The sequence below is a fragment of the Haemorhous mexicanus genome, chromosome 12 (assembly GCF_027477595.1).
Source record: "Haemorhous mexicanus isolate bHaeMex1 chromosome 12, bHaeMex1.pri, whole genome shotgun sequence".
Lineage (NCBI taxonomy): Eukaryota > Metazoa > Chordata > Aves > Passeriformes > Fringillidae > Haemorhous > Haemorhous mexicanus.
Genome location: NC_082352.1, coordinates 14,702,121 through 14,725,854, shown reverse-complemented (window position 1 = coordinate 14,725,854; position 23,734 = coordinate 14,702,121). Strand labels below are relative to the sequence as shown.

At 47.9% G+C, this 23,734-nt stretch overlaps 2 protein-coding genes across 2 annotated transcripts in view; one reads left to right on the top strand and one right to left on the bottom strand.

Annotated features, from left to right (window-relative positions):
* CFDP1 (craniofacial development protein 1) overlaps positions 1-18,681 on the bottom strand; it is a 60,221-nt gene extending 41,540 nt beyond the window's left edge. The window contains exons 1-5 of the mRNA XM_059857192.1: positions 18,526-18,681; positions 18,352-18,460; positions 17,387-17,618; positions 15,510-15,610; positions 2,786-2,890 (exon numbers count right to left, since the gene is read on the bottom strand). Of these exons, the coding sequence (XP_059713175.1) occupies positions 2,786-2,890; positions 15,510-15,610; positions 17,387-17,618; positions 18,352-18,460; positions 18,526-18,592 (614 nt within the window). The 5' untranslated portion in view covers positions 18,593-18,681. The remainder of the gene's footprint in view (positions 1-2,785; positions 2,891-15,509; positions 15,611-17,386; positions 17,619-18,351; positions 18,461-18,525) is intronic.
* Positions 18,682-18,929: 248 nt separating this feature from the next.
* On the top strand, positions 18,930-23,094 carry TMEM170A (transmembrane protein 170A). The gene is made up of 3 exons (XM_059857193.1): positions 18,930-19,088; positions 19,178-19,348; positions 19,922-23,094. The coding sequence occupies exons 1-3, from the start codon at positions 18,965-18,967 to the stop codon at positions 20,050-20,052; spliced, it is 426 nt and encodes a 141-aa protein (XP_059713176.1). The 5' UTR covers positions 18,930-18,964; the 3' UTR covers positions 20,053-23,094.
* The last annotated feature ends 640 nt before the right edge of the window (positions 23,095-23,734 follow it).

Genomic DNA, 23,734 nt, shown 5'->3' with positions numbered 1-23,734 from the left:
ACTCCTGGCTTTAATTACAGCCAAGTGTTTAAGTTATTCTCCTCCAACCACCCCCATGTCCCTCACGAGCACAAATCTAGCTTTTTATAGCACATCCGGTATGGATGTTAAACACATTCAGGAAATGCACTTTCAGCCCCAAACATCCCCTCCCCTGGACCAGACAGTTTGCAAGGGTTTGTAACACGGAGACGTGGAGCCGGATGTTTGGTTTTGTGACCGTTGCTTTTCTGGGTTACTTCTGTCTGTTTAGAGAAGGGAAATTCAATAAATGCAGGGTAGGCTGGCTGCATTCAGAAATAATACATGCTGCTTGCAAGGTGAAGAAAGAAAAGCCAGATGGAGAGGCCACTATTAGCTGCTCGAATTGCCTGCACACAGGGAAAGGGTTTTTTTTGTTTTTTTTTTTTTTTTAATAGCTGACAAAGCTCCTGGGGGCTGACAATGGCTCACAGCACAGTGGGTGTCCAAAGGCACAGCTAAGATCCTAAAATCACGTTTTTCACTGCCTTGTGGCAATAGACTGGGGCTCTCCCATAATCCATAAGGAAAAAATGTACCCGCTCCCCCAAAACTTCTATTTTAAGTAGACAAAAGGTGCAAAGAACTGTCAGGCTATGCCAGCCTCTGTCAGTCCCCAGGCACTGCTCTGGCATGTCACCAAGGCTTGTGACTCTTTGCTCCAGAGCAGCAGGGTCTGGATAGCTTGGCTCAAGTCTAAAACCTGACCTTTGTGATTTGCTTAACATATGAGGCTTGCCTCTGGCTTTAAGGAATACCACAAGCCTGCTAGTAATTTTCTCACCTGAAAATACCCTGGCTGGCTTCCCAGTTGGAAGCATCTTCCTAAGCCCAAAGGCAAACATGTTTGCTGGCAGTCTCAGGGATCAGTCTCAGATACTAGTCCAAGACTCTCAGATTAGAGGGCCCATGCTGGCCAGATTGCCCCAGAGAACCTCCTGCTAAAGCCTCGAGAGAACTGGGCTGTTCCACACACTGATCCAAACACCACTGCTGTTCCTCTGCCATAGGATCCCTGCACAAAGCCAGGATGCACTGCAGGAGGCTGTGAAAGGGATGGCATTTGGGGCTGTGCTGCATTGGAGCTTGATGCTCTGAAGAAAGGCAAGACATACAAGCCCAGGATATTTTTCCCCACCCTTCTCCACAGCCAGGTCACCTCATGTTCTGGCCAAGCAACTGTCAGTAGGACATCACACATCAGCAAGCTGAACAATGACCTAATTAAGCTGCTTCCAAAATAATCTCACTGAAGGAAAGTTAAAGTCCTTGAACTCATTATTTCTTATATTGATTTTTAGTCTACTTTTTTCCATATCTGATGTGAATTCTTCAGATATCTGCAACATGAACTCAAACTGAGCTGTGGCTATTACTCCTGTGCAATCCAAGCTCCAACAAAAGCAACCATGCCCTCGGTAATGACCAGTCTGCACAGGCCACCCAGCTCCTCCCCTAGGCCTGTAAGACACATGGATCTCTGCTGAACTGGAAGATGAACAACCCCTGGAGCTTTCCCAGTGGGCTGCCAAACCTGCCTGCACTCAGAGCAGCAGACTGGAAGGCAGGTGTGAAGACATGGGACCACCAGCAGCATGCACAGTGTGGAGCTGCCCCAGCTTCAGCTGCCACTGGAACAAACTTTGGCCACCAAAACTGCACAAAGAATGCCAGCCCAACCCAAGGCAAGTTTTCCAGCACAAAACCCTGTACACAACACTTAGGTTACAATTAATGAGCTCTGCAAGGACAAACCCTTGTGCAGTGTGAACAAGAGCATGAAGACTATGCTCATCTATGCCTTCATTCACTCAGAGAACAGCAGCTGTCAAGGGTCATGCACACACACACACACACATTCACACACTCACACACTCACACACACTGCTTTCACTACCCTGAGCTAAGTACAAGCTATGCAACACTTAGCTGGAAAAATGAGTGACAATCCAGCTGCAGCAACTGAATAACAGCATCTCAGGGAAAGGCAGCCTTAACTCACATTCTAAGCAGACAGGAAGGACAATGTATTTATTTGATGGGTACTGTTTCTGTGTGATCAAATCATATGCAGCTTATGTCTTTCAAATATAAGTGCAAACAACTGACTTAAATAAAAAACATCACTGGAACACAGAAGCATCTCCTCTATTCCTAAGAAGCTGGTGATCTCCCACGCTCATCAGGAACCAGACTGGCATCTCAGATGCACAGGGGACCTGACCTCCTTGTATCTTTGACAAGCATTATGATAATCTCAGAATTAGGTATTAGAGCTTGAACAGGAAAGTGACAAATCCACATCAAAATTATATTAGAGAACATCAAAGAGGCAAAACCATCTCTCATTTAAACACTCACCCAAAGTCTCTAAGAAGCCACAGCCCAGCCTGACATGGCTTTTATAACCCTGAGGAGCACCTGTCAAAGGAACTGCAGGCAATCTCAGGAATGTTCCTTGGCTACCTGCAGTTTCATCAGGCTGCCTGAGACAGTCAAATCGCTATTTCCTTACTAGGATGAATGATTTATGAGGATTAAAAAATTTGAGCCTGAACCTATGAAGTGAGTCACTGGAACTCACGGGTTGCCTCCCCCGCTTCCCTCCAGCCCAAATCATCACACCTTCCAGGCCTAGTCTTGCTCCCACTGAAATACTGCAGAAAACAAACACGCATTAAATACTGCAGAGCCTACACCATTGGCTCCAGTGCCATCTTTCTCACTAAGGGCCCATACCTGGGCAGGAAAATCCCATACTCACCCTGAGACTGTCGGCAAAGAAGCTGGAGCTGCTGACTGCAGTTTCTCTTGCTGCTTCAGAAAAGATTTAGCTTCTTTTGAGTTTGAGTCTACTTCTTTAGTCACCCTGTTGGAGGAAAAGAGAAAAAAACAGAGGGTAAGGAAGAGCTGCACAACAGTAAAATCAAAGATCCATCAAGGAAACACAGAAAACAGGTACCAGAGTCTCCACATCCCCTGCACAGAGATCACCTTCATCAGCTGCAAGCTGAAGAACACACATCTTGTTAAGATTTCATTCCAGCGACAAACCCTCTACATTCATGGCAGAAAAAAGAAAAAGAGTAGCTAATTAGAGCTGGGGGAGGAGGGGATGCTTTTTCTTTCCAACAAACTGGAATGCTTATTCATTCAAACAGGCCTGTCTCACTAGCAGCTACTAAATGCTCTCCTCGGGTCACTGAGGGCAATTCCAGGCTCTTAATTGGGCTTTTGATTTTCTCATTTGTTGGTCAGTGAGGCAGCTCTTCTGCCACCCATGTCTCACAGCCCACGGCACACAGGCTTGGCAACATCTGCAACCCAAAGCAGAGCATGGAAACTGGCTCTGGGGATGGGCAGCAGGAGAGAAAGCTCTGACAAGGCAGAATGTAGAAATTTACTCTCATTTTCTAGTTAATTTTTGTTTGAGGCCCCGAGGGTGCAAAATATTGAACTTCAAAAAATTATAAATCAATATGGCATCTACAGCAGGGAATGAATTATAAACATGAGAAAGAATCTCTAGAAAACCACTCAATAATTAATTGTTAGAAAACCCCAGCTACTTTAGCCCCCTCATTTACCATGACCTGCCTCCAGCAACACGCTTTTCACGCTCTCAGTAGCTCTTAATGAGGTTGCCCTGATTTGCCAAGCTAACAGTTTTGTTCCCATGGAGCACAAGCCTGTGAGCCTCTCCAGGCCCCTGCAGCTCTATGGGCACAGAGGCAGCCTGACCTACGGCTCAGTTGGCACAGAAGAAACAATCCTCCATCTCACCCTCCTGCATCCTGGGCCTCTGGATGTATCTGCTCCAGCAAGGATGTGCAGGCTCATCCCTGGTCTACACCATATGCTGATGAGAGGCTTAAAGCCTGGCTAGCCATGGGATCTCCTCTGGCTAATCACTGCTCGCTTCCTACCCACCAACCTGACCCCACAACTTCCATGAGAGAACTGGCTAATAGTCATGGAGAAACGCCAGGAGCTGTGACACAGAGTTATCTGCTAACCCTGGAGACACTGATCTCCTGAAATCTCACTTGCACACAACCAGTGCATCCGCATCTCCATCCTGACAGTGAATCAGCATCTGAAACTTCCTTCTGCCTTCTCCACAGACTGCAAATGCAGTGGAAAAGGCACAGGAATAAACGCCTGTGCTGTACAACTGCTCAGCCTTGTTCTGCCAGTGCAGGAGGAGATTAACCCCATTTCCCCCTGCATTGTCACATGCCTTTCAAACCACAGCAGTCATGCGGATAGAGACAATCCCACACTAGGAATACTTAGAAGTGTTTGCTGATCAGATTGGTAAGGGAGAGGGTAGGAAAAGGAGAAAAGCACTTCAGGAAGAAAATAAAACCTTGCCACAGCATCATCCCATTTCACCCCAAACACACCACCCAGTCACGGCCCTTGGCAGCAGTGGTCATGTCATGTAGCACTCATACACCAAAGGTTGCCCTACATCCATGGATTTCATTAGACAGGATAAACTTGGTGTCTTCATGCAGCAATAAGAGAATTCCCCCAACCATGGCTGAGTTCAGATCAATGCAATCACACACTCTATTTATTTTCAAATGCAGCATCTAAACAGCCAGCTCTGACCCCTGCCAAGCTGAGAAGCAGCACCCTCTCTTGTGCACTCTGCAGCGCTGGCTCCTGGCAAGGTCCCTCTCCTCTTGTCAGCCCCTGCAATGCTGTGCCATCAAGGGTGCACCCCTGGCATGGAGGGAGCACCTGAGCCACAGAGAGAAACATCAGGCAACCTCGAGTGTGCAGGAATCCAAGAGGTGCAGCACAACAGGGAGCAAGTCTTCAAAGCCAGTGGCAGAGCTGAGATCTCAGCACTGGGCCCTTGGCCTTAATCTCCTGTGTATCTTCAGCCCTCTCCAGCCTTTCTTTTCCTCAGCTGGTAGGGGAGAACTGATGTCTCCCCTACCAGCTGAGGAAAAGAAAGGCACAAGGCTAAAACGAAAACAGCTCTAGGGATTTGCACTCTGACAGAGTTAGCACACTCTTGGTTGCACAGGAGATGCCCAATCCCAGAAAGGGTGAGAAAGCAGAAGGCACATGATGCACAGGCAGAGTCTGGCACAGGCCTTCACTGACAGACACTTCAGCTATCCAGGGGCACAAGACAGGTTGCTACCAAGGGTTTATTTGTGCTTCAATTCTCACACCCTACTCCACCTTGGAGTACCAGTAACAATGGCTGGGCACAAAATACAACACTTAGTTCCATTTTCTTTGCTCCCCTTGGCCTGCCAACAGCTGCTCTAACATACATTTTTGGAGCTGTCTGCTGCACAAATTCAACTGCAAAGCTGCATGCAACCTGTTCCACCAGGACTGCCCAGCTGGGGACAGAGGAATGCGACAGAAACGTAATTAAAAGTGACCTTTCAAGGCAATTCCATCACAAGACCCACTTACTGCCTCATAAACTGAAACAAAAGCTGCTCTGAGGCAGGCTGCTGCTGGGCTGATGCCAGCAGCAACTCTTGCACCACTCCAACAGGAATGACGGAAGAGTATTAAGGAGCTTTACAAGGTATTAATTCAGGTTATGCACATTTCAACCTTTCCCAGATCCCAGGCCAGGAAGGAAAAAGAAATCCTCTGGTCTGCATTATTATGGGAGACAATAACTCTCTCCATGTAGAAACCAAAACAATTCTTGTTCTTCACGGGGAGAAATGGGAGTCATTAATTCAGCTGGAAGAAATCACAGTCATTACTAAGGAAAATTAGAAGACCTTTCACTTTTAAATACTTGATAAATAACTATTTGCCTGACTGTTAACTGGGATGCTATTCACACATTGTAATCCAGGACTAAACATGAAAATAAGTATATTGTCAGCAATAAAACAAGTAGCTAGTGTCTCACCCACTTGCAGCCCCTGTAATTCAAACACAAAGCTACTCACTCTCATCACTTTGCCACAGAGATTTCATTACACTGCTATGCTATTAAATTGCATAATAAGACTTCCAAAACACAGAACAGTTATTAATTTTTTGGACCATGCCAGAGCCTGGTAGCATAGATGATGCTACTGTACAAGGTGTTGTGCAAGCGTAAAATAGAAATGTCTTCCATATTTAGAAGTTATTATAAGGAAAACATGCTAGAAACTGGATCACTAAGTGCCCTGAATACTTACAGATGTCCTTCTTAAGACCCCTCATCTCTGAACCAAGCTCCAAGTGGTAGCCAAGCATTTAGGCATAGCCATACCCACCCAGCCTGCTGGTTTGGTGCCCAGTGATGGGTATGTTAATTCCAACTTCCACTGAAGAACTTATCACCCATCCTTTCACAGTTACCAACTGAAATGCTGCAACCTAAGTGCATGGAAAAGGCCCCAGGTTATGTATGCTGGGCACAAACCACATGAAGACAACACCTACTGTCAAGGCTGTCCCAAAGGGGTTTCACAGAGCACTTGCAGTTCTGAAATGTAGCAGATTAGTTTAAGAGCAAGTGGTTGATCTGCTCCCAGCAGTGCCCTTAGCCACATAAACTGCTAAAAAGAAGGAAGAATACATGCTGGAATGAGCATTATGCTGACAGCTCCAGCTAATCTGCAGAAGGGGATTAAACCCAAATTTAAACCCAAATTATTAGTTCAGTGGCAGAGTGAGTCTAACACACCAGCTTGTCTCCTGCACCCTGGTCTTACACCCTGGTAGAGCTACCAGGGAGGAGGGCCCCAATCCATCACACCATGGCACAACACAACACCCACAGCCCAGGACTTGCCCCAGGGTGGTGCCTCCACTCCACACAGCTGAATCCAGTCCTGCTGGCCAGAAACAGAACTTGTGTAAGGGATGCCAAGGCTGCAGTGTGTCAGCAAAGTGCCCAGCTCAGCAGCGAGCTCCAAGGTGCCCTGCAAGCCCTTGGAGAAGTGCACCAGCAGAGCTTCATCCTTGCACAGAGGGGAAATGGAGGCAGGATAAGGGCAAGCTGGGAAAGATAAACAGGCATATCAAGAAGGCTTGCAGGCTAATTATCTGTAGTCTGCTGTGTAATAGCAACCTTATGCATCCCAAGTGCCAAAATCCCTCCAATTTTACCCCCAGGTGGCTCAACACAGCTACATTCTCCTAACCAAAACACCTGGTGCACATCAGGCTGAGAAAGCACATGTTGGTATTTGGGTATAAGGGGACGTAGGGCAGAGAAGGCAGTTAAAATCTTTACTCACAGCAGCACAAAGTCACCCTCTCTCGACCTTCCTGCTGAGAAAGGGAGAACAAGAGTGGAAGCTGTGGAAAATGCCAGCTCTTTAGTACTCAGGACACTCTCCTCACGTGGGAAACCTGCCCCAGTTTAGATCTGACACAGTTATAAAACTTTCCACACTATCTTAATGTTAGCTCTGGGGAATCACAGACCAAGGGGGACAAAAATGAGGCTAATTACCCTTTTTCATTATTCCCCATCTGTGTTTAGTCTCAATAAATAGTCCTTCAGCCTTCTGGAATGTTCACTTAAGGAGAAAGTGATACTCATCTACAGGGGTTTGTTAAAAAAAAAAAAAATCCCTTTTGAGCTGAAGAATAATTTTTCTGAATATTTTTTGGTGGACTTTTGTGCTTGAGCTGCAGTGTCCCAGGTACCTTCCACAGACAGATACACTGCATGAGAGGCAGGTACACCAGCCTGCAAGGTCCTAAAAATGCTGGAGTGCACAGGTTCAGCACTTTGCAGGAGGGAATTAGGTTCTCACACAAGTGAACCTCCAGACCACAACTGCCTGCACACTGCATACGTATGTATTTTATGTTGAATTACCTGGTGTAGAACAGAGAGAGCTAAAATTAGTATGTCCCCATCAGTTTTCTAATTTCAAAGTAAAACATTAGTTTTCCCCCTTTCAGGAAAAAAAGAGCATTCCTCTTCAAACCAGGTGGAAGAATCTGTTCCCTAGGAAACTCAGCCTATTCCCTGAAGCAACACAGACAAGACCAAGCTGGAATAACTGATAATTTTGTAGGCTGATTAGATAGGCAGAAGAAGCTGGCTGGTTTCTAGACAGAAGCTGTTGGCTGGTTTCTAAACAGAATCAAATGTGATGAGAGCTCTCCTGCAGTCAGGCAAGGGCCAAGCTGTGTGCCTGGTGCTGCTCCTCACAGCAGGTGTGTGCTGCTATCCAAGCAGTCAGCCCAGGCTGCATCTCAAACCAACTCACCTGAAAACAAGCAAAGGTGAATGGTATTTTAACATCAATAATGCATAACCTTGTAAGCCTTGAAGGAAACAACCAATTTTCCATGATCTCCTGTGTGACAAAGACTCCATGACAGATGTAAAGAAAACATCAGTGGATGGACAGTGCTGCCTCCTGAAATGCTGACCAAGCTGTCAGGCCCTTTTTGGACTTCTGCTTGCAGCTTCTGCAAGAGGCTCCCTAAATCCAGAGGGTAGCAGCACTCTAGTTATCAAGCTCCCACTGGGGCTTGCAATAGGTAGAGCATGCCAAACATGGCTCCCTGGAGAAGCTGACTCCAGCCAGGGCACGAGCCTTCATCTTGTTGGCTGGAGCTGTATTCACCCCAGTTTTAAGCACCTCCAAGTACCAGGACTCTTCTTGCTTCACTGGATAAGTATTCCCTTAGCCAGCTCCATTGCACTGCCTCAAAGTCCCACCATGCATTAGCATGTCAATCTTTGAGGCATCCCTGTGTTTTAATTTGTACCTTTCAAAAGGATTAAATCAAGATTATGGAACACACCTCTGAGCTGAGTAATCCAGGTGAACAGATGAGCTGCTGCATGTGTGAGTGTAACAGTCCCCCATTAATCATGACCTGCAAATACAGGAAAGCCAGACAGATCCCTGCAACCCCCCAAAGCAGCACAGTGCTCGTGTCATGGATGCCTCTCCTGCTGAAGGACAGGAGTACCACAGGTATTAAGAGCCAGGGGTTCCAAATTCACTGGAATTGAACACTGGACACAAAGGTTACACAGATCATAACAGGAGCCAGCACACACTACAAAGCAGAGGCATCCCCATGGGGGAAAGGCCAGACTAAGCTTGGCTCAGTTTGTAACGTGTTAATGAGATTGTATGGCAGCAAACAGCTCTGTCTCCCCTTCAGGCTAACACAGAATCCCTCTTGCTTCACCATCTCTTAGTTACAGAAAAAAAAAAATAATGCATCTTGCAAGCTGCACTTTCCAGCAGGGGAAACCCCAGGCCCAATGCCTGCGAAGCAGGCTCTGCCAGCATCTCACCAGAGATCAAAAGCCCTTTTCTGAGCCTGGAGCTGTCAGGAATGAGCAGCAGCTTGGAAACAAGGGAAACAGGCCAAGCAGCAAAATTCTGGGAGTGAATCTGAGGCCCCTGAGATGAAGGCATGAACAGAGGGACCTAAGAGCCCTTTACTAATAGCAGAAGAGCTCCTGTGAGACCTGAATAGGTCAGTGAGCACCTTCTGTTTTCAGATTTTTAAAAACCAGGAAACTACCTGAGAGCCAGATAAAGATACAGTATCTTCTTCTGGGAAAGGGTGTGATTTTTATTGAAGTATTTCCACACTGACTTACAGAGAACACAAGCAGAACACACACTGAAGAACCTGAAGATGTGACAATGCAGTTTGTCATCCAGTTGCCAAAGCCAAACCAGCACCCAGACATCCCAGGCTTGAAAGACCCAGAAATGGCCAAGTTAATCTGGAGGTCAATCCATCATTCTGGAGATGCTTGGAGACTCCTCCTACCTCTGGAGAACCCACCTGAGCCTTCTTTTTCATCACACTGATTACCAGCAAAACCACACAAATGAAACCAGCATAAATAAATTACTTCCTTGAAAGCAGCAAGCCACATTAGAAGCCAAAGGTGACTTTCAGGTGGGCATCTGCTCAGTCACCTTGGGAGTTTGAAAAGCATGTTGAGATAAAGGAAGACAACAGGGGTCAGCAGGTTGGTGAGTGCAGGGCTATTAAGCAACACTTTGCAGGTCACAGCCCCTCTGAGCAGAAGCCTCATCTGCACATCTACTAATGAGAAAATCCTGATTAGCCACTGTTCATTAGCCTATTCCCCTTTTCCAAGCACATTAAGCAAAGCATAACAGGATTTATTTTAGAAGCAAGTGGTCTGGCTTAGAGTCCTGGCTAGGTTTGATGTTTATGAAGTTACAATTTCTGCAGCTGCCCCTGAGAAAGGCAAATGGCTCACAAGTGAACCAGCACACAGCATAGCCCCTGCTCACACTTACTGACCTCATCCCTGGGCCACCATTGTGCCAATCAGCACTGTACAATGTCAGTATTCCCCAGGGAAATTCTGAAGCATCAGGGAATGGATGCACACAGAGGAAAGGTTATCAAAACCAGCCCCTGAGACCCTGTCATTCTTGAAAGGTAGCATATTTTCACTTAATGGCTTCCAAAAAAAAAAAAAATCAATAGTTGCTTTTTAAACTGGAAAAAGCCAATATAAACTGTGGATAGCTGAGGCATGCTTTGACCTCTAAGAAAAACAACAGCATAAGGGCAGAAATAGGCTGCTGCCTACACTCCATTATGCCAAGATCAGCATTTTGATGCTTGGTGGCAGAAAAGCAACCACTCACTTTTTAGTCTGTCACCTCCAAACAGTGGTTACATTCATGTTCCAGGTAATTCTCCTCAGTTTGATTTGTCTTATGGTCCCACAGCATCATCCCCATGCTTATACTGTTCAGATTAAATTTCTGGGAAAATCTTAAAAGCCAAGGTTTTTGCACCATACAAACTTCCTTCTGAAAGGGGTATGTCACCAGAAAGTGGCTAGAACACATTTCTCTAGAACACCTTAGCCAAGGAGGACTGAGGATAAAACCCTACTGACATCTGACACCACCAGTCAGCAATACAAAACAGAAGTCCTGAAGGAGTGGCTTTTCAAAGGGCCACTGAAATTCATTTGTCTTACTTTTTCTAACCATTCCTTGCTACTGCAATCAAAGCCATTGCAAAAAGCACATCAAAATATGAGTAGTTTCTTCTTCTGCTCCTATTAGCTCAGTTCATTGTCTTCCATATCTGTCCTGACAACACCCAACCACCTCATCTGGTGGAAGCTGTGTAGCATTTGTTCTCCCCCTGGAAAAAAGGCAGGGCTTTCCAAACATCAGGCTTGAAGACAGACATTCTGGTAATGCTCACCTGCCTTCTCACTCACAGGTATAAGCAATACAGCAAAAGCTTTTTCAAAAAAGCACACATGGAAGACATCAAGCACATCCACCTTGATCAGATGAGCACCACACCACCGACAACATCAAGAGATGCCCACCCAAACTCTTGATCTTTCTCCTGATTTTAAAACCTACTGTGCTTCCCTCAGCATTGCTCAAAACCCCATGAGCACAAAACAAATGACCAAGGTTCACACCCAGCAAGAAGTGTGAGCATGCTGCCAACCCCTTGCATTGATTCATCCCTGAAAAGCATCACGAGGAAGGGAGAGGGTTAATGGTGTCACATGCTCTCTCACTGCTTGTTAGCCTGACAGGTCTGACTGGGCCATGCTAAGAGCACAGAGCAACAACACAGATGGACAATTACATGTTTTAAAAATTACCCTCTGTGCCAGCTCTAAATCTTGAGACTTGTGGGAGTCAACTCCCTGCTCTTTTTACCCATTCCCCTTGAAATACATCTTCAGCATCAGGATTTTCCTTCTGCTCTTCCTGCTTTCCAGGAAAAATCAGAAGCAGCTGCTATTGCTCAGACAGCAACCTTAATTGTCTTCAAAGCAACAAAATAAGTGACAGACTCCCAAACTCCTTAGCTAACACATCCTTTGTTTGCCAGCTTTTTCACATTTGGTTATCTTAGTAGCCATATAAGGAGCAGAGAGGGCATCACAGCCACTGATAAGGAATCAGAGCCTGAGCAAGGACTGTGGAAAGCTCAGGCTGTTCTCAGGTGTCTGATCTGTTTCTCCTGCAGCCCTTTCCACCTGCTATCTCCTAAAAGGGGTCTGGGATCAAGTGGTTGAAGCTCTGGAAGAGGACAGTAGATTCAGAGTTAAAACAGTGAGCAGTCTAGGACATAGCATCCAAAAAGCACACAGGTGAGCTAAAATTAATAACAGAAAATCAATATTTCAGTAAGGAGAAGCAGCATAAAGAAATCCCAAAGCAGCAGTACTGTACAGCTGCAGAGAACTGAATTACAACCTCACCTCCACTCTGAGGTCAGCACTTGGTGCAAAGTAATAAATCAGTCCTTCACCAGGTCTGCACAACTCTACTGAGGAGCTCACCAAGGTGAAGAGCTCAGCAGCCCAGAAAACACCTCAGACTGGGCTCAGGCCTCACCACTCACCCAATCAGGCCTAAGGTAAACCTCAGTGACTTCACAGGACACCAAAAAAAGAACCAGCCCTCAGCCACCTCCCTTCACCTTTGCTTCTTCTGCTCAAAAGCCAGGAACTGTGCCACTAAACACCTCAACTTAAGGTCCAGCTTAAGGTCCTTAAATTCCAACTTGCAGACAATCTCCTCTGAATAAATCTTTCCTGAATCCTTGACTTAGGCTGAAAACCTGTGAAGCAGCAGCACAGAATGAGCAATGAGGTTTTGTCCAGGTACATCCTAGATGATAACCACTCACAAACAGTAACAGATGATGATCAGGTTCTTTTTCAACCCATACTTCAGCTGTGGCAGATGAAGTACCAAATTCAGCCAGTATAAACCCCAGGAATTACTACAATAATTTAAGTTTAAAACTATTTGGTTATAAATCAGATACCTTAGGTACTTCTTTAGCACTTTTAAGATGTAATTGCTGCACTGGGAACCATCATGCTCCCTAACCCAGAATAAAGCTGCCACTCAACTCTGCTCAGCACGTGGACCAGCACAGTTTGTTTCTTCAGAGCACAGTGGTCACACACAAGTAAAAGCAGTCCTACAGCAGCAACCCAGGGGCTATTCTAAGTCACAAATGTGGTCTCCTACACAAGCCAATGACAGGGAGCCCTTATCAGAGATGGGAGTTCATGTCTCACACAGAGCAGCTCAATACACTGTTCTGACATGAATTTGCCCACCTTTCTACAGAACTACAGAAACTTTAAGTATTCCTTAAATCCAGCAGCAAGTCACACACTCAGTGTGACACTGCTTGTTTGGCACTGGCCCCTCCTACTTTGAATTGGCCCATGCAGTGCAGCAACTCAGGGTGGACCCCACCTATCCTTGTGAGACAGGAGCTGTGACAGGAACACCTCCCCATTCACAGATGGGAGAGTGGAACTATTACAGCTTTGCTTTTGCTACTTGGTTCATGCACATGGGGAAGCAGCCAAGTCACTGAAGCAGCACAAGCCACAGCTCTGCCAGCACAATACAGCACCATCAGTACAGTACAGCAACTCTGCAGCAGCAGGAAAGCATTCCCACCACAAGAACAGCCTGTGTAAAGCTCTGGCTATAAACCACACAAACAAACCATGTGCAAAAAATACAAAGCTCCTAGTCTGGAGCCTGGAATCTGGAACTTGGAATCTGCAGCATATGAATAAAGCAGGGTGCTGAACACAGGCCTCCCATTCCTGAATTAGCACCCAAGCCATTACTCTTTTAACTTAGTTTTGCCTTCCACAAGCCAAATTAAGGTAGAGATGTTTCAAAGTAAAATCTGTTCTTGACAGCAATCAATAACCAGACACTGCTCTTCCCTCACAGGCTGTCACACTGACACCATGGGGCTAGACCAGCTCCATGTATGTGAGCTCCACTCTGCTGCAGTCCCAGCTGGACACAAAGTTCACTTCATGGAAAGACCACAGAAGAACCATTTTGATGCACTGAGCACAACAGAGATTTAAAGAAAGCCAAGGACCAAATCCTTTTGGAGTGCCAAAGAGAAAACAAGCAATTACAAATCACAACAGTACCCTACCCACAGCTAACAGTGTAACCCATTTAAAGAAGCAAAATGTAGCAAACAACATAAAAGAATCAGCTTTGCATATCACAAAAATCAAGGGGGCAAAAAACACTGAAGGATTTTTCTGTTATCAAAGAGCTCAAGAACATAATTTTGTTGTAACTCTGGTACCAGCAGAAAACAGTGCTCCAGACCTCACTGCAAACCTTCTGTTGCTGGTTCTGTAACCAACTGATATAATAACTACTGTAAACAAAACATGCATTAGCCTGGGGGTTTGCAGAATTACAGTCCCATTGTCACCCAGGCTCCAGCTATTGCCTATTTCATCAAAAACTGGTAGAAATTTCTACTGATTCCTCTGCAGTTTCCTAAGGGAAACAGTAACCACTGAGCAGTACAAAGAACACTAGAAAAGCAACTGGTGCAGGAAAATGTGCCCTTTTGTTAGTTACAATTCTTAAGAAACTACAGATAAGATACTGGGGTAAAAAGCATAAAATCAGCATTTTAGAATCCCTGAGTAACTTCTGTTCACATAAGGCAACCAGTGTTTCAAAGGACAGTGAACCAAGTGAATGAAGTTCATCAGTGAACAAGGGGTATTCCTACGGTCTGGCTTGCCCAGGGAAGTAGCCCCTACGATGGCTCACAGCCCTCCTCAGATTTCCAATCAGCTCAGGCAGCATTGCTAACATGAAAAGAGTGAGCAGCAGAAGCCCCAGCTCTGCCTCCTCCTGCAGATTTAGGCAGGGCGAGTGTTACTGCTGGGAACTGCTGCCCTCTGCTGTCACACGAAACAGGCCAAGCCAGTTTGACAATACCAGGTTTACTGCTACACGGAAATAAAATCCCCCGAGAAGAACCAGCAGCTTACAGAGCAGTCAGATTCCAGGTGGGTTCTGCCAGACCCCTCAGTTCTGGTCTTGCACATTTATAAAACACCTGGCCCTCCTTGCAGCACAGCCTGAGAGGCCTCTTGTAAGCCAAACTCAGCCTAAAGCATGATTTTACCCAGCCAATCCCCTTGGCTGCAGCTGTTTCAGAGGCAAAAGCACTCAGCTGTTAGTCTGCCCAGCATAACACCTCTTACTGCCTGCAAATCTTTTTTGTGGATTGTGAACATCACCAGGGAAAGTGCCAGCCAGTAATCCTGCCTGCAGCACAGAACCTGGACTGGGCTGAAGGAATAAAATGTGTTACCCTCATCCTTGTGGGACCAGATGTGCTTCCTTCCTTGTCTCAGCCTTCCCAGTGACAGTGCCACCAGGGAGCTCTGCCAACCATTATAAACACTGGTCAGATGGGGAAGCCTAAGTGAATTTGAATTACATTTATGGATGTTATGAAGTTGAGTAAAGACTGGGGTCTGCATACAAGGACACTCCGCTGCTCTGATGCAGGAAAATCTTGGCCTCCTTTTCCCTGAGATCTGTATGAGCTCACAACAAAAGAAAAAAACAGTGTAAAGAAGACCCACTGTGCCTCAGAGCCCAGCTCCAGCCTGCCCCCAGCACTCAGTTTGCACTGGGCCCACAATGGACACATCACATCTGCCAACTTACTTGATTTCCTCACCAGCAAAATCGAACGTTTTGGTGATTGTCACTTTTCCTGAATCTTTTGGCTTCTCCTGAGGCTTATTCCCACTGTTCTCTTCTTCAGTCTACAAAATACATGAAGGAGAAAGCAAAATAATGCATTTGTGGAGCCAAGCCAAATTATTATTCCAAAGGGCCGAGGGCCCAACACAGACCTTGGCTAGCACTGTAATTTAGACTGGTGGTCAAAGCAAGTCACCCCCAGACAAGGTAAAAGAAATAAATAAACTTTATTCCACCAGAATGAAATTCCCCATTTTGGTTCCAGGCTGTCAATGAAGCTCTAGGATCAAAACAAACTAAAACAAGAAGTGAAATTGTAATAAATGTAGGAAGGAGCAAGAATACATTGCAGTGGTTCAGAAAGAAACCAAAAGTCTGGAGACTTGGCTCTCTCAAACTAAGCACCACCAAGCAGGAAAGCTGCCATGGTGAATTCCACTAAAGTATATTTATTTTTACTCAAGAACAGAGAATAACAAAACTCATCAGCAGAAAAAGCAATGCTGATCTCCCTACTTGTCAATAACATCTCTTTTATTTGAGAAGGAAAAATCTTTATCAAGCAATTTGTCACCAATGCCTCTTAATTTACTCAGTCACAGCTACAACTGCTAAAAGGATACATAAAAAACCTCTACCACTGTAAGTTACCAAAGCAAACCCCAAATTCTTGGTCTAAATCAACCACACACCACAGAGATCTTCTAGAAGGCCATGCAAGCCCAAGAAGTTCACAAAGAGAACAGAGGAACTGCATGTCTCCATGAATTATTCCAGGCTATGAAGGAACTTTCAAAGACAGCTCACATTTTAGCAACCTGCCCATAAAAGTAGAACTGCCTAGAAGAAAATGTTCACTTCTCTTCTTCCCTCTGACTCTACAAGTAACCACCCCAGCTGCTCAGTCAGTAATAAGGAGAAGCAGGAGGGCTGAGATGAAAGGACTCTCCTTCCAAAAGTTGCAATCAAATACTACAAAACTATACTTGCTCCACAACCTCCCAAGAGTCATAGAAAGAAGCTTCACACAGTCAGAACTGTACTCACCAGGCAGACTCCTGTCTTCTGTTACTGAACATTTATTTTGGCTGACCATCTAAAAAACCCCAAACTGATAATTCTAGCAACAGAGGCTCACTTGTGGTACGTTCTTCCCTTCTACCACCCAAAGCATGAAAGGTTTTGACAGGGAAACACATGCACTTGATTTTATTGAGAACCAAATCCTTTCAAATAGCTACCACACACAGAATTCTCTCTCCAGAAAAACCTCTGCCCACTGAGAGCACCTTACTGGGGCTTACCAAGGACACAAGAAAGCCAGATTCAATCTTGATACAAATGTGCAATATGCAGCACCCTCCAGACCCCCTCCATGAGGACGGAGGCACAGAGAGTCAGCACAGACCCCTTTTGTTTCCCCACTCACACACACACACAAAGCCTCCTTTTTTGAATTTTTTTTTTTTCTTTTAAGCATCAGGAAAGGCACAAGCCTCAGGGAGAGCTGTGCCCACATGCACAACTCAGACCAAAGCTCATCATTCCTGTGTCAAAAGAGGCATCCAGGACCAGGAAGGGAAGCCAACAGGGTTGTGTAGGACACTCCAAGATGCTGACAGCTCCAAAAGCAGCACCACCTCTGCATCTGGAAGGAAACCAGCACGTGCAGTCTGGCCCTTCAGGAGATGTGAGTCTCACAAAGCAGAGGGGGCAGGGGCAACCCCAGCCTCTTCCCAGCTCTGTCCAACACCTGATACCAGCCAGGATCAAGGGTTCATGCTCTAAACCACCAGGTCCTTCCCACACTCCCTGGTGCAGGCCCAGGCCCACATTACCTTCTTGATTTGTGTCCCTTGTGTGGCAGCCACAGCTTTGGGCTTCTGTCCTACATCACTGAGGAAACTGGCCCAAAGAGCATCCTCTTTCTTTTTTTCTTCTTCTTCTCTGATTCTTTCTATTTGCTCTACATTATCCACTTCCTCCTCTTTCTGCTCCTCTCCATTCTGCTGGGCCTTTTCTTCCTCTTTCTCATCTACCTCTAGCAAGAGACCGCCTTTCTTCCTCTTCCTGAAAGCAGATGCCAAAAAAGAAGGAAAAATGTAAATGGAGCTGCTGCAACACTATTCCAGAGCTGAACTGTAAGCCCGGGTGAAGCAGCATAATATTTCATATTTTTACTAACACATCTAGTTTGGGAAGCTCTCTCTTAACCCTGGAGTGTATGTATTTTATTTAAAAATGCTGCTGCTCAGAAAATACAGTGAGACTGATGCAGGCAGTGCCTCTGAAGTAAACTGACCCATCTGCATGCATTTCTGTGAGTATATAATGTGCTGAAACACTGGCACAGGTTGGCCAGTGGCTACCCCATCCCTGGAAGTATTCAAGGCCAGGTCGGATGGAGGTTTGAGTGACCTGGTCTAGGGGGAGGTGTCACTGCCCATGGCAGGAGGGTGGAACAAGATGGTCTTTAAGGTCCCTTCCAACCCAAACTATTACAGGGTCCTGTGGTTCTGGGATAATGCAAGAGTCAGGAGGGGAGGAGAACCTGGGCTAGATAGAAACCAACCTCAACTAAAGTATGTATATACTTATATCGACGTGAGAAACCCCGTATGTGCGTGCTTTGCACCGAAAAAGGTTAAAATAAACAACTGCTGCTGGGGAGGGTTTTCAGGCACGCTGCCTGTCGGGGCCGAGGTTCTCTGCTCCTGCCACTAAACCGGAACGCAGAGCAGCGTTTCCCGCTCCTCCGCCCCGCAGCGTACCAGCGCACCGGGCCGCTTCCCAGCGGCCGTACCTGCTGGCGGGGCGGCGGGGGCTCCTCCTGCCGCGGGGCGGCCGCGGGCTCTCCGCCGGCTCCTCCTCCCGCACCAGCTCGCTCTCATCATCCTCGCTGTACTCCGCACCTGCAAGCACAGACAGTGAGCGCCGGGAGCTCCGGGAGCGCCGGATCCCGCCCGCCGCCACTCACCCGAGGGCACGTAGTCGTCATCCTCGGCCGAGGAGTACTGCTCCTGCTCCGACTCCGAGCCCGACATCGTGCGGCCCGGTCCCGCCGCCTCGCTGCTCCCGCCCGCCGCCGCCCAGAGCGCCGCCGCCGCCCGCCAGCGCCCCCTGGCGGACAGGAAGAACAGACGCGCCTCAGGGGCGGCGCCGCGCACGGGGAGGAGAGACGAGAGTCCTCCAGCGGGCCGGAGCGTCCCGCCAGCCCCACAGGGACGCCCAGCATTCCTTGCGGCCCACAGCCGTTCCCATGGCTGCACAGGGTCTGGGCGGGGCCCGGCTGCCCGGAGGCCAGGGCTGATTGGTGAAAATCTCTGTCTATCATCTTACAACGTTTCCCATTGGCTGCGGGCGGAAGGGGCCGGGCGGAAGGGGCGGTGGCGGATGGCGGCGGGGTGGTTGCGGGGATGGACGGCGGCGAAGCGGGTGGCGGTGGCGGAGGGCTCTTGCAGCAGATCCTCAGCCTTCGCCTCGTGCCCCGCGTGGGAAATGGCACCACCACCTACTCCAGCCCGCTCTCCACCTTCCCAGGTACCTCCCTGCTCGGAGCGGCGTCCGCCTTCCGGGGCCGCTGGAGGCCTGCGGGCCCCGGGCCGCCCTCACAGCCCTTCTCTCCGCAGAGATGTGGTACGGCGTCTTCCTGTGGGCAGTCGTCTCCTCCCTTGCCTTCCACGTCCCGGCCGCGTTGCTTGCCCTCTTCACGCTCCGGCACCACAAGTACGGCAGGTTCATGTCCGTGAGCGTCCTGCTGATGGGCATCGTGGGACCCATCACCGCCGGCACCCTCACAAGTACGGCAGGTGCCGGGGGCTGTGGCAATCAGAGGTTGCCTTGGGGAGCGCGTGGGATGGGGGTGTCCCCCGGGATGGAGATTACCGTTCTGGCTTTATTTCCCCCTTGCCCGGCGTTTGAAAGGGTTGGACTGTGCCCCGTGTCGAGCCCTGCATCGGGCATACCAAACCCATCGGGTGCAGAGCCAAGGGAGCTTTCACATTTCTGAGCACCTGGAGGAAAATCTCTCAGAAGTTTGGTGTCAGTGCCCAGAACTGGGTAATGTTTGCAGCCTGTGGGCTGTGGGTGGGGGATCTTGTGACAAAGGTGTGTCCCAAACCACCCCAACCCCCACACCTGCTGGAGGCCTCAGCAGAGTTTCAGCCCCAGTTCACCCATTGCCACCAGCACGCACTGGTTCCTGGCTGAGGTTTGTCAGACATCCCCAGCCCAGCATTCCTGCCTGCTGGTGAGCAGGGAGAGGTTCAAACCCCACTGTTCTCTGCCCCAGCCTCATATCCTGAGGCTTGCCCTTATCCCTGCACAGAACAGCTGTCTCACCTTCATGTCTTGGCTTTTCCCTCTCTCCACAGGTGCTGCCATTGCTGGAGTTTACAGAGCTGCCGGGAAAAAAATGATTCCCTTTGAGGCCCTCATTTTTGGCGTGGGCCAGACGTTCTGTGTGGTGGTGGTTTCCTTCCTGCGCATTCTGGCCACTCTGTAGCTCCTCTGGAGAGGCTGGAGAACACAAACCAGAGGGGGAGCAAAGGACCTGCTGCCTCAGAACAAATCACAGGGAGCACAGCTCCAGCCTTGTGTTTCTTCTGCTGATTTAAGGAATTGGGACAGCTTGCTCTTGCCTCCAGCCTGGCTTGAAATTTTAAAATTATGAATTTTGTTACTTTTTGGTAACATTAGTGAAAGTGCCAAGTGAAACTTTATTTCTCTGGAGGGTAGGAAAATATCTGCCAGAGGAGGAGACCTGAGTACTTGTCACCAGTGATAAATTATAGTAATGGGACGTGACTGAAATGGGACACCAGCTGTGCTGGGGTAGGAACAGGACCAGAGTGATGTCGTGTCCTCAGAGTCACTCACCACTTTGTTGCTTGGTTTTCAGTGGACCTGAAGCTCTTTTAATGTTAGTTTTTAAATTAAAAAATTGTTTTCTTCCTGGCCCAAACTTCTTAATATCAGGTCATAGCCATAGTGGATTTGGGAGCAGCAAAAGGAGAGCTCATTTTAGATGGATGAGAGTGTAAATTTGTGTCTGGGAGCTCTGGCTGTGAATGCTGCACAGGGGAAATGACTGGTATAAAAAATATTTTGTGAATTTTATTACAGCAAAGCTCTTCTGACCCTGTGAATGTTTTGCCCAGAGGCAAAGCAGAGTGGAATGGGCACTCCAGAAATCACAGGTGTTCATGTGGGTGTGCACAGCTCTCCTCAGGCTTTGAAGGAGACTCGTGTTTTCAAAGGACCCTGTTCTCCTTTGACTTGCTGATGCTGTTCATGTTGGTGTGCTGGAGCTGGCTGTCTGCACTGATCTGGAATTGGCACTGGCCAGCTTGGATAAAATCCCTGCTGCTGCTGAAAGCTGCATGGCCAGGCTGGGCTGTGACAGGGGTGTCCCCAGTGCAGGGACCGTGCCACGTTTTCAGCATCCAGTGTGCCAGGGGTTGGGAGAGCTGCAAGGCTCCTGGCAGGAGCCTGGGTGATTCCTGTGTCCATGGGAACACAGCCCCAATCAACCCTTCTCCACAGGCAGCAATGTCTCCTCATGAATTGTTTTAGTTTGTTTTGGTTTTAAGTGACTTTTAACTAACTGGTAGCTCTGCATTGTGCCCGGAGTTTTGCTACATGGCTGGGGCACTTGAGCAGCTTACTGGGTGCTTCCTGGGGCTGGAAGCTGAGGTTGAATTCCAGGGATGTGGCTGGGCAGTGCAGCCACCCCTAGGGGTTTGTTGTGGTCTCTGTACCCAGCTCACACGTGTGGGCTGCAGAGGGAAAGCACTGTCTGTGTCCAGCCTTTCAGGGGACAGTTCCCTCTGTGTCTTCACTGAATTCCTCTGGTTTCCAAATCAGTTCCTTTTGTACCTGCAGCATTTCCTAGGGCCATTTATCTACCATGCCCATGTCCTCAGTGCTGGAATGACTGGACGTGGCACTTAAGGCCATGGTCTGCATGATGAGGGGGTGACCAGTCAAAGGTTGGACTGGATCTTAGAGGGCTTTTCTAAACTAAATTGATTCTGTGACCCTTCAACAGGGCACTGTGTTTATCATGGAAAAGGTTTCTCTATGCACAGACTCCTCAAGAGTGGTCTGTCAACGGTGGGAGGTGTTTTGCAGGAGCTACTAACTGAGATTACTCTAAATTTTAGCCTGTGTTAATTCAGGGAATATAGGTGCACAGTTTAGGAAATAATTTAATGTGAATCCCTCTCCTTAGGTGGGTGAGGTCCAAGTGGTGTAACATGTACTAAACCCTGGATCTGTGGAGAGCCCTGTGTGCTGTGCTGCTTGTAGAGAGCCAGTCTTCCTGCCAGGGCAGAAACAATGAAAAAGAAGGAATAAGCTTTCTTTCTTTTCCCACTTCATATTTCAGCATGTGTACAGAGTGTACAGTTTAATTTACGGGAGTTATCCTGTGTTTTCCTGGATGGATTAAAAGTATCTGGTGGAATTTGAGTGGGTGGGTCTGGCTTTACCTTTCAGGTGACACCAGATGTCCTGAGCGCCTGCTGTGCTCTCTTTTACCCTGCACTGGTGCCTGGCACCACTCAATAGCCATTAAGCTGATTGCAACTGAGAAAGCACTTTATCCATGTGCCCCGTGCTACAGCAAGAGGAGGTTTCCTTGCAGGAACAGGGCTGAGGGGTGCAGGACACAAATGGGGGTGTTACAGAGCTCAGAACAAGTGAAGATTGCTCAGTAAAGTCACTCAGTGCTGGGTGAACTGAAAACCTCCCATTTTCTATCCCTTGGGATCTCTTGAGAGTCTGTTTTTAGGGGGTTCTGGCTTACTTGAAGAGTTGGCAGCTTGATCCTGTTTGGAGTATTTGGAGCTGGCAATGTCTCTCTCTGCCTGGATGCTGTGAAATTTTCAGGGAATTTTTGCATAAAAGGTGAACAATCAGCTGATTTGTCTGACATATGAGCACAGGAGGCAAGTTCTTTGTGTCACCTTGGTGCTCACAGAGCATCCTCCACTCTGCTGGCTGCTGTTGGCAACCTCCCTCTCCAGTAAAACCAGAGCTAAACAGGAAGGAGGAGTAGCCTTGAGCTGAAGAACCAGATGGCAGTTGGAGCACTGGTGGCAGTTTCCTCCCCTCATTGGTTTGGCCTTGCCTTTCCATTCCTTTATTCCAAGTGAGGCATATGGAGGAATCCCTTCAATTTTCATCAGGTACTGGTAGACTTTGCTCAGTCAAACTTGCCAAAAATTGCAAAGAGCTGGCAAAAACATCAACACTGAGGTGTCCTGGGCTCAGCACTACTGGGAGCCTCTGCTGGGGAGCCCAACCAGTGTGCTGGTTAAGGAAACACCTGGAGAAGCTGCCTGCCCTGGAGGAACACCCACTTATGCTGAGGCTCGTGGCCCTGCTCCCTGTGTGCGACATCCCCTCTGCCACCCCCATTCCTCTCGCTCACAGCTGAAGCTGTCATGAACAAATCTTTGTATGATTGAAAAGTCTGTACATTTTATTTTTCTACTGACACTCCTAATCCTGGTGGTGATTATCAGTAAATTCTGTAACTCTTGAGGTGAATGAGTGTTATGTGTTTCTTCTGCAGCATGACAAGGGGGCCTGGGTTGTGCTTTTCAAATGAGCTGCACTCCTGCTTTGCTTGGGGCCATGTGCACCAGAAATGTCCTGGTTCTGGTGGTAAATGTTGTTTCCATTAGGAGCTGGACCTGCATCTGCACCCAGGCACCACAGTCTGAGTGACATCTCACTGCTGCTCAGTTACTGGAGACAGGCTTAGCTGTTGTCCCTGTCCCTGAGGGGACATGCAGGGGCCCTGCAGCCCCTAGGCGTAGTGCTGACCTGCTCTCAGCCCCTGGGGCTGTTCCACCTGGGCCAGTGGCTTTGCTGGGCCAGCATTCAGTCCCTGTACACCACTTGGGCTCTCCTGGGGGTGCAGGTGCAGGAGCCCACAACTCCCCTGCCTGGCTCTGGCTAACCCCAGGCCTGCAGTGTCTGCACTGCAGGGCCAGCATTGCTGTTTATTGATGTACAACCTACAGAGCCTGACATGGGCCAAACAAGCATTTGTAATAGGGTGGCAGCTTGTGCCTGGTGGGCATTTCTAGAGGGCTGGTAACCACCCTGCCTTCACTGCTCTCCCAGACTCCCAGAGGAGCATACTCCAGGTTCAATACTGGCCTGAAAAATTCACA

Excerpts from the sequence above, each read along its gene's own strand:
- TMEM170A (XM_059857193.1), top strand. The coding sequence starts at position 18,965 with ATGGACGGCGGCGAAGCGGGTGGCGGTGGCGGAGGGCTCTTGCAGCAG. Across the intron at positions 19,089-19,177 it reads CCCGCTCTCCACCTTCCCAG|AGATGTGGTACGGCGTCTTC; the intron begins GTACCTCCCTGC and ends TTCTCTCCGCAG. Across the intron at positions 19,349-19,921 it reads CACCGCCGGCACCCTCACAA|GTGCTGCCATTGCTGGAGTT; the intron begins GTACGGCAGGTG and ends CTCTCTCCACAG.